Source organism: Scatophagus argus, chromosome 7 (genome assembly GCF_020382885.2).
Source record: "Scatophagus argus isolate fScaArg1 chromosome 7, fScaArg1.pri, whole genome shotgun sequence".
Taxonomy (NCBI): domain Eukaryota; kingdom Metazoa; phylum Chordata; class Actinopteri; family Scatophagidae; genus Scatophagus; species Scatophagus argus.
In genome coordinates, this window is record NC_058499.1 from 1,510,001 (window position 1) to 1,526,995 (window position 16,995).

General features: G+C 46.1%; 1 protein-coding gene and 2 long non-coding RNA genes across 3 annotated transcripts in view; 2 read left to right on the forward strand and 1 right to left on the reverse strand.

Annotated features, from left to right (window-relative positions):
- Nucleotides 1-15,234, reverse strand: part of lamb4 (laminin, beta 4) — an 18,384-nt gene extending 3,150 nt beyond the window's left edge. The window contains exons 1-30 of the mRNA XM_046394643.1: nucleotides 15,174-15,234; nucleotides 13,825-14,000; nucleotides 12,890-13,025; nucleotides 12,184-12,257; nucleotides 11,744-11,932; nucleotides 11,407-11,470; nucleotides 10,811-11,025; nucleotides 10,325-10,445; nucleotides 9,872-10,060; nucleotides 9,427-9,582; nucleotides 9,198-9,301; nucleotides 8,767-8,846; nucleotides 8,272-8,461; nucleotides 8,042-8,173; nucleotides 7,723-7,911; nucleotides 7,286-7,398; nucleotides 6,774-6,894; nucleotides 6,461-6,641; nucleotides 6,243-6,386; nucleotides 5,887-6,118; nucleotides 5,378-5,535; nucleotides 4,908-5,132; nucleotides 4,131-4,348; nucleotides 3,260-3,356; nucleotides 2,805-3,174; nucleotides 1,990-2,150; nucleotides 1,194-1,396; nucleotides 831-1,028; nucleotides 576-720; nucleotides 67-274 (exon numbers count right to left, since the gene is read on the reverse strand). Of these exons, the coding sequence (XP_046250599.1) occupies nucleotides 67-274; nucleotides 576-720; nucleotides 831-1,028; nucleotides 1,194-1,396; nucleotides 1,990-2,150; nucleotides 2,805-3,174; nucleotides 3,260-3,356; nucleotides 4,131-4,348; nucleotides 4,908-5,132; nucleotides 5,378-5,535; nucleotides 5,887-6,118; nucleotides 6,243-6,386; nucleotides 6,461-6,641; nucleotides 6,774-6,894; nucleotides 7,286-7,398; nucleotides 7,723-7,911; nucleotides 8,042-8,173; nucleotides 8,272-8,461; nucleotides 8,767-8,846; nucleotides 9,198-9,301; nucleotides 9,427-9,582; nucleotides 9,872-10,060; nucleotides 10,325-10,445; nucleotides 10,811-11,025; nucleotides 11,407-11,470; nucleotides 11,744-11,932; nucleotides 12,184-12,257; nucleotides 12,890-13,025; nucleotides 13,825-14,000; nucleotides 15,174-15,195 (4,811 nt within the window). The 5' untranslated portion in view covers nucleotides 15,196-15,234. The remainder of the gene's footprint in view (nucleotides 1-66; nucleotides 275-575; nucleotides 721-830; nucleotides 1,029-1,193; nucleotides 1,397-1,989; nucleotides 2,151-2,804; nucleotides 3,175-3,259; nucleotides 3,357-4,130; nucleotides 4,349-4,907; nucleotides 5,133-5,377; nucleotides 5,536-5,886; nucleotides 6,119-6,242; nucleotides 6,387-6,460; nucleotides 6,642-6,773; nucleotides 6,895-7,285; nucleotides 7,399-7,722; nucleotides 7,912-8,041; nucleotides 8,174-8,271; nucleotides 8,462-8,766; nucleotides 8,847-9,197; nucleotides 9,302-9,426; nucleotides 9,583-9,871; nucleotides 10,061-10,324; nucleotides 10,446-10,810; nucleotides 11,026-11,406; nucleotides 11,471-11,743; nucleotides 11,933-12,183; nucleotides 12,258-12,889; nucleotides 13,026-13,824; nucleotides 14,001-15,173) is intronic.
- On the forward strand, nucleotides 3,859-7,636 carry LOC124062124. Its single transcript, XR_006843866.1, has 4 exons — nucleotides 3,859-3,989; nucleotides 4,141-4,355; nucleotides 6,728-6,925; nucleotides 7,299-7,636. It is a non-coding gene; the product is annotated as an uncharacterized LOC124062124 (long non-coding RNA).
- LOC124062123 lies at nucleotides 9,223-10,631 on the forward strand. Its single transcript, XR_006843865.1, has 2 exons — nucleotides 9,223-9,598; nucleotides 10,333-10,631. It is a non-coding gene; the product is annotated as an uncharacterized LOC124062123 (long non-coding RNA).
- Nucleotides 15,235-16,995: the final 1,761 nt, after the last annotated feature.

Here is a 16,995-nt window from a genome sequence, read left to right on the forward strand (position 1 = left end):
TTAGAGCTGTGTTTTGCAGACATATCATGCTTTTTTAACAGTTATTTCATGTTTTCAGACACTGACTTGAGTTCCTGAGCTTTCTTCAGGAGCTCCTGGGTGATCTTGGCTTGCTCCTTCAGGTTCTCCAGGTTGCCCTGGAAACTGGTGGCATTGGACAGCAGATTATTGATGTCATTGATCATTGATTGAATCTGACCAGGTGATAGCGGCAGCTGAATTTTCAGAACAGCTTGGGCCACTTTCTCGATGTCCTCTGGAGGAACCATTTCATCTGTCAAGGAGAAAACATGAATTTTATTTCAGTTGTATGAGAGCTGTTGTTAAAGTAGAATATCACTATAAATCTGTCTTTACGTTATGTATGTTTGCACTGACACTGAGGTTTTTCTGAAAGCTCTGATGTATCTGACTTACATCTGGCTTGAAGCTCAGTAATACGTTAGTGCCTGAAAATCAAACAATTATGGACGACTCACATCATAAGAATCCCTCCCTCTATAAACTGAGCAAATGACCGAACCTGAGGCCTCCAGGTGAGGACCTGGTTCCTGCAGCATCACCTGAGCACTGACCCATCAGGTAGTCTTTGACTTGCTGTATGAGCTCTTTGGTTTTATTCTTCTCTCTCTCGAAGGACTGCATGCTGTTGTTGATGCGGCCCTGCAGGTTTATGGCCTGGGATTTGGTGTCCTGAGCTGCCTGTTTGGCATCATTGATCTGACCCAGAGGAAACAGAAACATGTATTTCAATGTAAAGGATGTTCTTCCATCATCAACCTCCTTTTTAGTTTTAATGCAGTGACACACATAGTGCAGTGTAAACCTGCCTTGTTCTGGGACTCCTGCAGTCTGGATGGGAGTGTGAGGAGTTGGTCCTTCGCTCTCTCTGCTGCCTCTGAAGCTCTCTGACTGACAGGAGCAACTCCGTCACAGTTTGGGCCTCCACATTTCCTTCTTCCCAGACCCAGAGTACACAGAGCTCCACCACATCCTGAGCAGTTGTTCAGACCCGGTGCTCCACAGACCTGCATCAGACCACATGAAGAGGCTCATTCACTTCGACTCTGAACATACTGGACGCATAAACACAGGAGCTACTTCATACAGACCTCTGATTGGCTGATGTGTGAATCACATGGCTCATCAGATGTTTCAGTTGAGGTCATGCGACAGCTTGGGTTAATACTAACCTTTCGGTTGAGGTCGACCACGCTGAGCTCTTTGACCTTCTTCTCCAGTGGCGCCAGGTCTCCTCTGCTGCTGCATGTGCTCAGTTTTTGTTTGACTTCCTGTCTGGTGTCCATGGAGTCTTCTAGAGCTTTGTTGGCATTTCTCACTCTCTTCTCATCTGACATGAAGGCTTTATGAAGCTTCTGGATCTCATCCAACAGCTCTACAGTGGGATCAGAGGACACATTGGGTTCAGAAATCAACTGAAGAAGAAGTGGAGCTGGTAAAGCAGCACAGTCTGTTCTGTGATAAACTCGAGTGATTTCTGCTCAGCTGGTGCTGATGTGACTGAGGATGCATAGCAGGCGCAAAGGGGGAGTGACAGAAACCGACGTAAAACAAGTGTGAATAGGTGGACATTCACTTGACGGAGAAAGCTTCAGTACTGCGTTGAAGTCTGGTACTCCTGAGATACCTCGTTTCCTTTTACCACTGGGACCTGAGAAGGCTTGGAACTGACGCTGAGGTGGATTCTGTATACGAGATCAGTGAGTAACAAAGTCTGTCTTCTCAACCAGGTGTTTTACTTTGCCTTTATCACAGCACGGAGATCAAAATCTGCAGTTTGAATTGGGATTCTTGTGGTTGCGTCTGACTTTGGACAGCAGCCAGGATGCTAGCATTAGCATTAGCAAAAAGAAACAAAACAATACAAAAAACATCTGCAAGGATACCAGAAACAAAAAAGAAAACATATTCAGAGAGTAATCATCTGGCTTTTTAGTGAGTTCAGAAATTACTAGAACATCTCTGTACCCTCCAGGTTTTCATCGTCGCTGTCTGGATCCTCAACAAGTTTCTCCTTCAGGCTGTTCAGCAGCCTGTTGAACTCCAAACGAATGTTGTCAATTTCAGTGTTGAGTAGAGGAGACGGGTCAATGATGATCACATTCGGGTCGATCGCGTCTTTAAGCTTCCTGTGAAAGGAAAACATTTAAAAATCTCATAATGCTGAGTTTAATGTTTCACAGAGAAAGGACGGACCTACAGACGCCTGCAAAAAATGTATTCACATAAAATCTTTGTTTTCAGGTTTAACATGAGATGAAAACACAGTGTTTTTGTGAAATATTATGTGATTGTGACACCACTGGCATATACAAAGATCAATGATGCATCTCCATCTCCTCACAAGCCAAAATATCCTGGAAATGAGTGCTGCCATCTTGTGGTGACGTCATTTGGAGTCTGTGATGTTTCAGCCATCTTCCTTATTGCATCACATAACTAAATAAAACCAAACGTGTCAGAAAAATGAACGCTTGAACAAACATCAGTATGAAAAGAACTACATAAAATGACATAAAACAGACTTTTAAATTTGGCTCATGTCCTATCTGCTAATATGGAGGGGGAGAGGTTTATGAGCTGTACTGCAGCCAGCCACCAGGGGGCGTCCAGATGTTCTGGCTTCACTTTTGGGTAGCTCTCATGTCATCCATCTTTATATACGGTCAGTGGCTGAGACGAGCTAACGCTGGATGTGAAAACAACAGCTGAAAGACCGACAACATTAATCTGTACGAGGCTGTAAAACTACAGAATCTTTCTTTAAGATAAGAATAGCTCACCTGATCATTGCATACAGCTTCTCCATCTTCTCCACCTTTGGTGGAGAGATTCCTGTCAGGTTGGAGAGACTGTCCAACTTGGAGTGCATCTCCAGGATTCGCTGCAGATGGTGGCTGTCTCCAGGTGGCAGGTCTTCGCCTTGGTGAGGGATTAAGGTTCTCATCATCTGGGTGGCTCGCTGGACATCCGTGACGTTTTCGGCCCACAGGGCGGTGCAGGGATGGCACTTCTTGCAGGCCGGGAACGCTGAGTCATAGCCGGGAGCGCACTCATCGCAGAAAATACCAGTGACTCCAATCCGACAGATGCACTCGCCAGTTTCAGGGTCACATGATGGACGCTCGGTTCCCTCCAAGTTGCAGTCGCACGCTGAGAACCAGACATGAGAAGTTTAAATAAAAACAATCTAGAGCTCTGTCACAGAAGGACTCAAAGCCACATTGTTTCCACTCACAGATACACTGCAGGTCTGGATTCCCAAAATGATTTTCTCCACATTCATCGCACTGTCTTCCTCCAAACTCGGGTCTGCATGGACACTGTCCTGTCACCTGAATGCATCATCGCTTCGTTCAGTTAGCATTTTCTCACCAATTGTTCATCTCCTGTGAATAATTACTACTTATTTTACATCTGGTTCAGGACCAAGCTTTGTATCACTGGAAGGAGGAAGTTTTCATGGGAATGATGGGGAGCAGGACAAAGAAGAGAGTCAGCCAGCAGGCCCACTGGCTGCAGGCTAACTGAGCTAACTAGCCAACAGCAAGTTGTCTGTTGATCAGGAAAAATCTTTCTCCATAAAATATGATCCAGTGTCACCTGTCAGTCAATTATAAAGTTGTGTTTTTGTTTTTGAGGCCAACCCCCACAAGCAGTCTGCTCAAGGGTCATCATTTTTCCATTTTTCCTTTTGTGGTCTATTGAACAGTAAAGTCAGCTGTTTCACAAGCTACTGTAGCTGTCATATTCCACGAGGGAAACAACTTAGTTAGGGAGTTAGCTTCTCAGCTGAAGATCCAGTGTTGGTGCTATGTGATAGAGAGAGTTACTCTCTTCTGCCAGGAGATCCCACCTGCCACATTACGTAACACCAGGTGCTCAGAGTGCAGACGACTGAGGCCCCATCGAACAGTCAGTATGTGGGGCTCACTTTAACGTGTTGGCTGGGAAACACTTATTTTATGGTAAGTTGCTGTTAAGTTAAACATTCCAGCATGTTTAATCTGAACTTGGAAACTTAAAGTAATCCTGTTCTGCAGCGTGAAGTAAATAACATCACATGTTGACTTGACCAGGACAGTGTTTGTGTTTGGTGGTGGTCTTGCCTTGTTACAGATGTTGGAGAAAGAGTTAACGGGATCACAGCTGCAGGGTTGACATCCCGACACTCCGTCCAGGTTCCAGTATCCGTCCTCACACTCGTCACAGAGGACGCCCACCACCCCCGCCCTGCAGGGACACTGTCCCGTCCTTGAATCACAGAAACAGGGACTTCCCAGAGGACACTGAGTCACCTCCGTTCCCCGCCGGTCACAGGAGCATTCTGGGAAGTAAGTGATATGTCACATACATGTCATATCAGACACACAGAAAAATCTTGTTGTGATTTTAAGAAAACTTATCAGTCCAGCAGTCACAAACTTTGAACCCCCATCTTTAGAACTCAGCCCTCCTATATCTCCTATCAGTATTTTCATGTATGTTTGAATGGAGGTGGAGAGGTTATTGTGATCCTGGATCATGAACATGGTCCTGAAAGCCTTGTTTCAAGGACAACAGCTCCTGGTTGTGTCATCCAGAACGAAGGGTCAGGCAGGGCGATTTTGAAAGCCTTTATGATACAGCACTTTTGTGACAGAGCAACCTCAAGCAGAGGTGGGAGACCACGGCTGATGGTGGCCTGACGTACACCTGGTCAGGGTCACGTACACCCGGTCAGGGTCAGTCAGACGGTGTGACATAAGGCCACAGCCTTGTTGGGGATAAAGACTTGCAGACAATGCTAGTCAGGTAGTGTGCTGTAAAGACTTGTCCCGGGGAGATGGCGAGGGATCTGGAGCCCATTACATATCATCTTGCTCATTTTTCATGCTTCTCTTTACCTTTACAGTGCTGGTCCAGGGCGTTGCCGTAGTAACCAGGTTTGCAGTCCTGGCAGTGGGGTCCCATCGTGTTGTGCAGGCAGTGCAGACATTCTCCTGTCAGGCCGTCGCAGGCGTTGCGGTCGTTTGGGTCGATGTTGTTGTTGCAGGGACACTCCTCACAGTGGGCACCTGTCAAAGCCAGGTTGCCATAGAAACCAGGGCTGCACCTGTCACAGCGTGGACCTGAAAGAGTCACACTGGATCATATTCACTGTGTTCACACGGTGAAAAGCAAAGAATGATGCACATAAGCGAAGTGACACTCTGCTACGCCAGAGTGTCTGACACACCTGAACACTGACTCACAGTGACACCTGTTATATTGGTCTGGGACTGGTCCCAGTTGTTCAGAACCCTGACCCTGGGCGGGAGCTCACCTGAGTGAGTACAGACAGGTACATGGGTCAGGCACAGAGGTCAGCTCATACCTGTGTGCCCCTCCCTGCAGTTACAGGTCAGACTGAGGGATTGTGGGTCAGGTTGACAGGAAGCGGCAAAGAATCGTCCGCTGCCCTGAACGTCGGGACACAAGCAGGGCCGACAGGGCTGTCTGGAGACGGGGTTGCCATAGTAACCCACCACACACCTGCAGCAACACAGGTGTGTCATCAGAACCACAACATTGACAGGACTGAAACAGTAGGAAGAGTAAAATATGCAGAAGGTCCAAACAAGATTCATGAACATATGAACTGATGAAAGTCCATCAGTGTGTTTATGATGTCATCAAGAAGTTACAACAACATATAACCACACAACACACAACACACAACACACAACACACAGCTACGTGATGACAGATGCATGACGTACATCATACATGACCCAGTCCACCCTTTGTAAAGTCACCTGTGACACCTGTCACAGTTTGGTTTGGTGTTATACATGTTTAGGGGTACCATGATACATGTGCAAAGTGTATTTATGAGCATAAAACCTGTCACAGTTTGGTCCGGTGGCGTGCTCCCTGCAGTCCAGACACTCTCCGGTCTCGTCATCACAAACCTCCGACAGTCCGTTACATTCGCACGGTCGACAGAGCGGGAAACCCCAGAATCCCGGCTGACAGCGGTCACAGCGCCGACCAGTCAGCTCTGAGCGACACGCACACTGACCTCTGACCTGATCGCACAGCTCCGACACCGAACCACGAGGGTCACACTCACAAGCTGCAAAAAGACAGCAGAGGGAAAAACCCATCAACAGCTACTTTACGTCACGTTTTCTTTAAAGGTAAAATCATTTAAAATCATTTCAGAAATGTCTTTCGAGCTGGATGTGAGGGCTCCTTACGTGTGCAGCCGTCAGGTCCAAAACCAAACGTCAGAGGTGCACAGGTGTCACAACAACGGCCAATCACATTGGGTTTACACTCACAGAGCCCTCCCAGCTTACTGCAGGACGGCCCGAGCGAGCCGACAGTGTTACACCTGCAGCCTGGGGACAGGTAAAAGTCATGTGACACTATTTACATGAGCAGATACATGGCGGTTTCACTTTGAACCACTTACGAACTGCTCCGTTGTGGACTCGGGCTGACATGCTCTTGATGAGTCCCTCACAGACTTCCGGTGGAGACTCGTACGGGTTGAGCTCAGCCGCCAGTCCAATGCATCGAAAGCGACGGAAAGAGTCGAGATCACTCTGGGAGCAGAAATCTTGAACAGACTCGATGCTGGGAATCAGACCCATCTAAAAAATATACAATTAATAATTCAATAGATAAGTTGATAGTTTTTGATGTTTGTTAGACAGACTCTTAATGTGTTCCTTCGTAGTGAACCGTCAGCTGTGAGCTTTGGTAGGACATGAAGACTTCCTCACCGAGTCCATCAGGATGTGAGAGCTGGAGGAGGCATCGGGTCCTGGTTGTCTGTGGAAGACTACGTCCACGAGGTAGCGACCTCCCGCGTTCAGACACACTGGAGAGTCCAGCACAGCCCCCCTGGAGGCAGACAGCGGTAACAACACGACACGTAAGCCTACACACCAAAAGACAAGCGGCCACACGAGCGTGAGTTTTCCCACTCAGGGCCTCCTGGTTATTTCTGACGTGACAGCTGCTCAGTCGAGCTCGTGATAAAGCACATTTAAATGTGATGCTCAGCACCTACATTTAGGTGTGACCCTGTCCCACGCTGAGGGACATGTGGAGATCACTTCTGTTTCTGGCCAAATCAAAGTGAAATGAGTTTTGTAATATTATATATATATTATTATATTATAATTGCAGTATTGGTTACTGTGTCTTTAAGTGAATTTATTTCATGTCTGATCCGTCATGTGACCTTCCTGCAGTTCAAAAGCTTCTCTGTTGTTTACTGACTGCGTCTCACCTGGAGTTTCCAGGTAGGACCAGAGTTTTACTTCCTGTCGGGTCGCTGCTGCAGCGGCCGTCGCCTCGTGACACTGTGGTGATGAAGACTAAAGCCAGCCAATCAGAGGGCGCCTGCAGGGGAAGATCAGCAGATGTTACAATACAGAAGAGGAATTTCACATTAAAGCAGCAAGAGAATGAAAGTCATCCTGCAGCCAAAGTTTCCTTTTAAATTCTTAACACATGAGAGTGTGAATAAAGTCACGTAATTATTCAGAAAATTATCCCTTGATCCTTTTTGGTTTTTAATTTGAAAAAGAAAAATATCATTTTAAAATTAACATTTGTCTGTAAAAAGTCAGTCAGTGTTAGCTCAGCAGCCAGCATTAGAACAAGAACAAGAGCCAGAATCAGGACCAGGACCAGGACCAGGACCGGGTTTTGAACAGTTCTCACCTCTGGTTCGTAGCGAATCACCAGCTGGTAATCCATCGATGATGGGAGATTGTCTACGGTGAACTTAAGCCCTGCCCCCTCCAGCACCCTGACCAGTCCCAGGCCAGTCCAGGTGACTGGCTGATCAGCTGTTCTCTGACGGGGAATGATCTGCAGGGCGTGACCCGGGTCCAGAGGGATGCTGCTCTGCTGCAGGGCGAAGAAACCCCATCAGTGACACTCAAGCCTGAGCAGGGTGATCTGATTGGCTGAGAGGTTAGACAGAAGCCCTCCATTGGTTTAAACTAAGGGGTAACAGGAAATGGATCAGACGTCTCACCTGGCCCTGTCTTCTCCGGCGGGCACGCCGTCGAGTCCTTCGAACCACAACGACCCGTCCATTGCTGAGCTTGAAGTCATAACCCTGTTCTCTGAAATACTGCTCACACTTTGGTAAAATACCCGGATTCAGCTGAAAACACATACAAATACTACGTGTAAAACACACATAATTACTGATACTGTTTCTTATCTCTTTGATTGTCTCGTTAACTCGTCATTGTTTCGCACCAGAGAAGAAGAAGATGAAGGCGATGTAGGCGAAGGAGAAGAAGAACTTCCCCCATACAGCGGAGCGGCGAGCTCCGCCTCGTACAGGAAGTAGTCCAGTGCAGGCAGGAAGTACCCATGGGCGGGGTCAGAGCAGCGCCGACCCACCATGTTAGGTAAACAGTGACACTGTCCGTCCTCTGGAGAACACCTGAAGAGACAGGAAGTCAACACCTTCAGTCTCTGCACATTTGCTGCTTCGCTTCTCATTTGAGAAACAATAAATAATATTACAGGTCGTTCATGTTTTATCCAGTCAAAGTTAACATCGATAAGGGAGGCTCCCTCCTCTGTTGGCCTTCCTGTTAAAGGGTTATTCTGTGCAGTTTGTCTTTTTCTGGTAGAAAGTGTCCTCTGGGCTGCAGAAGTAAAACTGACCTTCATCATTAGTTTGATTTTATTATTTCACTCACGACCTTGCAGTAAAAGACAGATTCAGACTGTAAAAAGTCATACGTGGTGCTGCGAGCTCCTCCGATATCACAGTCGCAGGGCGAACATCTGAACATTGAGTTTCCCAAACCCCAGAAACCTGCCTGATCACAAAACACACACAGGAACGCAGTAAAATATGACTTTCAATTAAAAAAAAAGATTATCATCTTCCTCTGTTGGCTGTAAAACGACCAGCTCATCAGTTTGTGCTGAACACACAGATAAAGATAAATATTCCCGTAAAACGGTTTTATACTCAGACTTCTTTTTTGTTTATCGAAGTCACTTTAATTTGTAGTTTCTATGACAGAATATTAATTTGTATTTTTTGTTGTCTTGTCTTCATTTGATGTTTTGAATGTAGCAGATGTTTGTGGTTCTCTGCAGCAGCCAACAGAGGTCGCTAAAAGACACATTTATTTGACAGACTGCTCCTTTAAGATGAAACCTACCACACATCGATCGCACAGTGGCCCACTCGCCAAACGGTCACATTCGCAACTTCCTGTCTGCTGATCACATGACCCGACACTCCCCAAAACGTGACACCTGCAAGCTGATGAACACACACACACACACACACACACACACACATTATAAATCCTCTCTATTGAATCAAAGCAGCAGTTTCTCTGCTTCACTGCCGTTGGATTCTTAAAGTGAATAAACGTTGTTCCCCACCCTGACAGCCAGCAGGGTCGTCCTGCCTCAGGTTAAAGAAGCCACGTTTGCAGCGATCGCAGCGTTCACCGTCCACGTTTTCTTTGCAGACACAGCGACCACTCAGGGCGTCGCACAGCCCGCCCAGCTGAGAACCGGCCGGATCGCAGTCACAGGCTGAAACACAGGAAATGTAAGTTAAAATCTAATAAGATAAAGATGAACTTTATTGATCCCGCAGTGGGGAAATTCACTTGTCCAATAATCTGTCCATGGACTCGTTTAACCTCCGGCCATGAAGTGAATAACTTATGACCTCAGGGTCACACTTGAGTCTCACGCATCCCCAGTTACATTCACACTTTATGAACTGAGAATTTGTGAATTTATTGAAAAAATTCAAATGATGGAAGAAGAGATGTGAAATGTTTGCAACCACGAGCAAGTAAATGAAAGCGTGGCCTACGTATGCAGGCGTACGGGTCGTCCGCCGCCCTCTGTGGGTCCTGATACAGAAAAGCTCGACACTGTTCACACTGAGGCCCCGTCCTGTCATGGCGGCAGTCGTCACACACGCCGCCGCTCACGCCGCCGGTCGCTTCGAAACGAGCGGGATCGAAATGGCAGGAGTCCGAGTGACCGTGACAGTCACATCCTGAGAGACACGAAACACCAAGACGCCATCATGAACTCAAACAAGAAGAAGCCTTTCTCTGAAGAATCAAATCTGAAAACTGAAGATCATTACTGACATAACAAAACAAATTACACAATGAAAGTATTTTACAAAACATTTTTTATCTGTGATTCGGTTATGTTCTGAGTCTTGTTTCTGCAGACGAAACAAAACTTTTTGCAGATCTCTTGGTGACTCAGTTTATATTTTATGTCAACTTAAAGATGAAAGTATTTCTTTTACTCCTGCAGATGTTGGCTGTGTTTTGTCCTCCAGGCCTCCAGGGGGAGTCGTGGTGAAAGTCCTGACATCTCTCACAGTTCTCTCCAGCTGTGTTGTGCTGGCAGACACACCTGCCGTGGACCTGCAGAGCAGACAACATGCTTTTGATGTTTGAAGCTGGGCAGGCAGGCCGTCCAGTCATCATTCACGTGGATCAAATATCGTCAGAGCATTTCATTGATTGATTTCTGTCAGGATGTTAAGAGATTTTCAACAAATGTACAAAAACAAAAGCTTCTGAAATAAATTACCAACCATACCTGTAATATATTCGATGCAGGAATTCATATTCGTACATTTATGAGTGAATGAGAACTTTCCCCTACAATCCACTAAATCACATGTTAATCTGCTACAAAATGACCACGAACACCTCAGGGGACTGCAGGGTCCACAGGACTCATTCAAACCAGTCCACATCTGATCTGCACCACCTCTGGCCCATACCATGCCGGTCTGGGCGAAGACGTCCCCCCGTCCTCGGTCCACAGGGGTACACTGGGCGGCGTGTCCGTGACAGAAGCAGCTGCCTCGCACCACCATGTTGTACAGAGCGTAGTAATATTTGTCCTGAGGGTTCCTGCGCCTTCGACCCAGCAGAGTGTCGCCCAGCGTGAAGAGACTGGTGAAGTTAACTCGAATATTTGTCAAGGTGATCAGATCTGAGGACGACAGCATGTGGTCACGTGTTCCTTCTGTGACTGACATGAACACGTTTAAAAGGTTTAACACGTTCTTCTATCTGTGTGTGATACAGCAGTGGATGTAACTAAGTACATTTACTCACATTTACCGAAGTACAAATTTAAGGTACTGAGTTTAGACCCTCTGCTACATTTCACAGGGAGATGTTGTACTTTTTACTTCTCTACATTTATTGCACTTTACAAATCAAGATTTTTGCACTCAAAATAGGAAACAAAGAAATTGCAGTCCTGTACAGAACAGCTACTGCAGTGTGTGTGTGTGTGTGTGATTTTATTAACTGCAGCCTGTGACAGCCAATCAGGGTGTAGGACGCTCTGGCGTCAGCGTCACCTCACCTTGGATGTTTGGTGCGTATGGATTTTCTATTTCAAAGATGGGATCCAAAGCCTTCAGCACCACCTGGTGGACAAACGGGCGAAAAACATCTTGTAAGTATAAAACAGATTCAAAACACATTAAAACAGATAAATATCTTTTCTCAGGCTGTGTTTCTAGAGGATGTTATGAATGTAAAAAACCTCCCTGTGGTTTTATTCTCAGTTTTAATACATTGAGATAATCTCCAGAATTATTTTTCTTCTTTTACTGGAGTTTGTCTCTGTGTGTTCATGTGGTGGTGAGTGTTGTGTTTGTGTTGTGCGTGTATAAATAAAGTTGGGTTGAATGTGCCACCTCTCCATCGGTGGACGGCTCCGATCCGGAGTATCTGCTGTCACAGACGACGTCGTCGATGCTGTCGGCCGGCTGATCGGACACCCACGGGAAATGAAGGGAACAGTCCTCTGCGAAGTAACGGAAAACTTTCCAAGTTCGTCCAAAGTCCTTGGAACGCTCCACCAACATGGCCGCCGGACGGAAACTCTGCAGAGCAGGAAATGACATCACAGGATATTGACAGAGAGCAGCGGTTCATGTCAGGAAATATGAGTGGAGCCAAATACATGAGGATATGAAACTGAGATGACGAGATCAGTCACATGAGCAGGAAGCTGAAGAGACTAAAGGTGGGTGACATCACTTCAGCCAATCAGAGTCACTGCCTGTGACCATTAATAATTCACCTGAACAGGTGTTACAGGAAGTGTGCAATATAAAGTCAGTGCAGTGCTTACCTTGAAGGTGAGGACCAGGTGACTGAACTGGAACACGGTCTCCAGGTCCAGTCGGATGCTGACCTGATGGACCCCTGCAGACGACAGAGGCGAGTGAGTAAACATAATCATTGTATTTATCATGTGACTAACTAATGGAATGGTTATTGATGATGGAACTGATGGCGGTGGACAGATGACGTCACACGCCCTCTGCGTTGTAAGCTGCTCAGCTCTTTATTCAATCTGACGTGCTGTTCGAACGCTCGGTCGGCACAGGACACGTACTCTGCTGTACTTAAGTACAAATGTAAGGTACTGAGTGTAGACCCTGTACTACATTTCACAGGGAGATGTTGTACTTTTTACTTCTCTACATTTATTTGATCTGACGGGCAGTTTGAACGCTCGGTCTCACGCGGCGTCACAAACTCTCAGTTTAGAGCTACACTGAAAACATTTTGAATAAGCTGCTGGTTGAGCTGCTGGTGCTCCAGTGCGACATCTAGTGGCAGCAGAGTCGCATGTTTCACCTTTAACGTGCAGAACAAACTGAACACTGAATCATTTACAGCCAGCTCGTTTTGAGGAACCTTCTCAGCAGGTGTTTCTGTCTGATCCGATTCACCTGATGATTTACTACTGAAGGAAGAACTTCTGACTGCAGACCAAACATCCTGTTCAAAATGTCCAAAGTTTCTACCTTCCTGTTGTGTGTTGAACTCACCGTTCTCTGATTGCCACCACTTCATTTTCCTCTCGGGGTCGAAAGTCGTGATGATGTTCTCGATGCGGTGGCTGTTGGGGTTGCTATAGCGATTGTATGGCAGCTGTGAGTCACATGTGAAGCATTTCTGCTCCTCCTGATGCACAATGAAAAACAAACTGATCAATCATCATCATCATCAATACTTCATTCACAATCACCATGTTGCATGTTATTGATCATGAAGTCTCATTTTCCTTTGCAGCCTCAGACTCTTTGAACCACTTCAATACAGCTTGTTTTAACAAGCTTATACAATCAGTTTGTACTTTATTGATTAGTGATCAGTGCAGAGGCCGGGACGATTCTGTCTGCTGCAGCTTGTCGCTGAAGTGTGGCAGGCTGATGCGACTGAGTGACTTCCTCAAACAAAGCTCTCTTATGCTGCAGACTCTGTGTTCATTTCTGTATTTTTCCAGAAAGTCACAGAAATGCATGAGAATCCAATCTAATGTGAAGGAAGGGTAACAAATGTTTTAATTCTGTATGAAACACAAAGTTTTTAATGAAACATGGAAGGCTGTAAAGAGAGCAGGGATAAAGCAGAGCAGAATGAAGAATTAATTCCTGAGGGTGGAGAGAACAGCATCAGATAGTAAAGTGACAGATCAGAACATGTTCGAGTATGAAAGTCAGAGCGCGAGCCAGAAGCTCATCAATCAGCCAGAAAACACACGAGCTCAGCTCATACTTTCTCTCTTACTCATACGACTCGTGTGGCTTCCTGCTCTTATTTGGACTCGGATTGGATTCTGTGCTCACACTGACTGAATCTCACAGGTTTTATCGGTTCATCACAGAGAATCACAGACAAGGTGAGTCAGTCCTTCTGTACAGACTTATTGATCTTTGATGATGGACAGCCCCTCCCTTCCTGATGTAATTTGACCTCTGACCTCCAGATATCCGATGATGCAGTAGTTCTGTGTTCCGTCCAGACCGCAGGTGGACGAGGCTGACAGCTGAGACGCTCGGCCCACCATCAGGTCACCGAGCTGGGGGTTACAGAAGCCACCGGGACACTGGTCCTGGTAGTCCTGGAAGTCCTGGAGCCGAGCTGCTGGAATTAAAACTGCAGGACAGATTTTTAGAGTTTACGGTAAGGAGTGCAAAATGTTTCAGCGTACGTGAAGAACATTTTCATCTAACGAAATAATACAGCCAAAAAATAGTTTGATTATTTCACTTGGTGGAAATAGAGGGATGGAACAACATCCTAAACATCCAGGTGAATACTGGACCCTGATTGGCTGCTGGGTGTCCATTAATTCCTGATAATGGACGCTTGCTAAGCAGTTTCAGTCAGTCAAACTGCCTGTTCTGTTCTAATCTGATGTGCCGTCTGCAGACTCTGACTTTAGAAATACACGATATACAATGTGAATATCAACACAGTGTAGTCCTGCAGTGCCTCATCCTCACCACAGGGTGGCGACTGTAACACGAGCTGCAGCAGCCTACACGGCCTCTCTGAACTTCCTCTGCAGGCTGTCAGAGATCATCTGGCATCACATTCACTGTTCAGCTCTCTGCTTCCATCTGAGCTGACAGCATACATGGACGATCGTCTCGTCTTGTCTCGTCGTCCGGGGCGACACCAAGGCCTTCCCAGGCCAGATGAGATGTATAATCTGCCCCGGGGTCTCCTCCTCGATGGACGAACAACTCCCCAGGGGGATGTCCAGGAGGCGTCCTCACCAGGAGCCACCTCAGCTGGCTCCTCTTGATGTGAAGGTGCAGCGGCTCTACTCTGAGCCCCTCCCGGATGTCCGAGCTCCTCACCTTATCACCTACAGATTATCAGCCATCATCTCCAGGTGAAAATCTTCACACTGAATTGTGACTCCCGCCAGCTCAGTCACTCACAGACTGGATAAAGAATTATATTCAGCGTATCCTGTTTGTTACCACATATTGGAGCCTCGTACGGTCCGAGATGGTCTATTTTTGTATACCATGTTGTGATTGGCTGCAGGGTGTCGGGCACTATCCCTTACACTGTCAGACTGAGAGGAGTGAGAGGAAAAACAAGTGATAACAAGTGGAGAAATTCTCCATCAGAGTTCAACAAGTGATCACACGTCTGCAGACCGAACAAACCCAAAGTATCTGTAGTCTGATTGTACCTGCAGCACACCTGATGCGTCCTGCCTGGATATCTGTGTCAATACACCCTGCTTCCTTTCACTCTTCCTTCCTTATGTCCTTCCTTCCTACCTTCTTCTCTTCCTTCCTTCTAACTTACCGATGAAAATGATGAAGATCATGTTGTGTTGAGCCGCCTGCTGGTCTCTGACGCTTCTGTCTCTCTGGTGGAACACCAACACACAAAAATCAACTGTAGTTCAATCTCATGATGAGATAATCTGTTAATTTATTGTTTGATACCTGATCTGAGATCAGACTACTTTAACAAACAAATAAATACATAATGTATTCTGTTCTGGGGGTTCAGTGTTAGCACACAAAGTAATATTTGCAGTATTTGTTTCCACAAATACAATAAATCAGTGATCAACAGAAGTTCTAAAATAGTCAGACTGTAACCGAAAACTGACTAAAACATCGGGGACCTGATCTGAGGAACCAGAGACTCAGACCTAAAGAGACACCTTAGAGACACCCCCAAACCTCCAGATGTCCAGACCTTTGGACATGAAATGATGATGAAGCTTTAAAGGTGGCTCCTCATTGTGTCAAAATCTAGTTTTATTAACTTTCTGGTTTAGATACAAAGCAGTACAAAGTTTAGTACAAAGCAGTATTTGTGGTTGGTTTCTGGGTCTTGGGGTTACATATTACTCCAGCTCATGTCCTTTGTTGCCCCCCCTCCCCTCATACAGCAGTAAATTGTGAACCCTGAAGGGACTGATGAACTTTAACGGGAATGTCTGGGCCTCAGCAGTAGTTGTGGGGATTTGCTGAACTTGACTGTGCTTCCACTGTGACTCTGAGCACAGACTGTGCTGTGCAGTGCACAGTACATGCAGTTCTGAACCAATACGAGGCTGTAAAAGTAACAGCAGGGATGTTATTGTTTTATTGTTGTTGACTTTATTGATTCCCAGGAGGAAGAAGGATACTCAGCTTTCTTTAGAATCTCTCTTGGGCTTTGTTAACTGTATGCACACAGATTTAAGTAATGTTAATATTATTATGTATTTCTGTGGAAGCTCATTCACTGCAGTCTTTCTCTTAACACAAACTCAAACAGCACCTCACCTCATCAGGAACTACTAGATCCTCATCAGGAACCACAGGAACCCCATCAACAACCCCTAGAACCTCACTAACAACTACTGGAACCTCCTCAACAACCTCTGGAACCTCATTAACAGCCATTGGAACCTCCTCAATGACCTCTGGAACCTCCTCAGTGACCATCAGAACTCCCTTAACAACCACAGGAACCTCATCAACAACTGCTGGAACCTCCTCAGTGACCATTGGAACCTCATCAACAACCACTAGAACCTCACTAACAACTACTGGAACCTCATCAATGACCACTGGAACCTCATTAACAGCCACTGGAACCTCCTCAGTGATCATCAGAACCTCCTCAACGACCTCTGGAACCTCCTCAGTGAACACTGGAACCTCATTAAGAACCACTGGAACCTCATCAGGAACTACTAGAACCTCATCAGCAACCACTGGAACCTCATCACAACCGCTGGAACCTCATCAATGGCCACTGGAACCTCATTAACAACCATTGGAGCTTCATCTGTTACCACTGAAGGCCAATTAGCCAGCGTTGCAGTGAACGTTAAACCGATTCAGCAGTTCTGACTGTAAGATGTGTGACACAGAAAAAGCGAGTGCAGTTCAGTGACAGACACAGACAGCTTCATCTCTCCCAGGGTTGTATTTAACTGCATATTTGAGGTTTTTGTACCATAAAATGTCAGTTTCAGATCACTTGAGCACCACAGCACGTCAAAGTTTCATTTCACTCATTTTCACAGCATGTCTTGTCTGTCTTTGCTCTGTTACAGTTAAAATCTGCTGGCTACCTTCAACATGACATAAATGATGTTCCTCCTCTCAACACCGCTAATGCA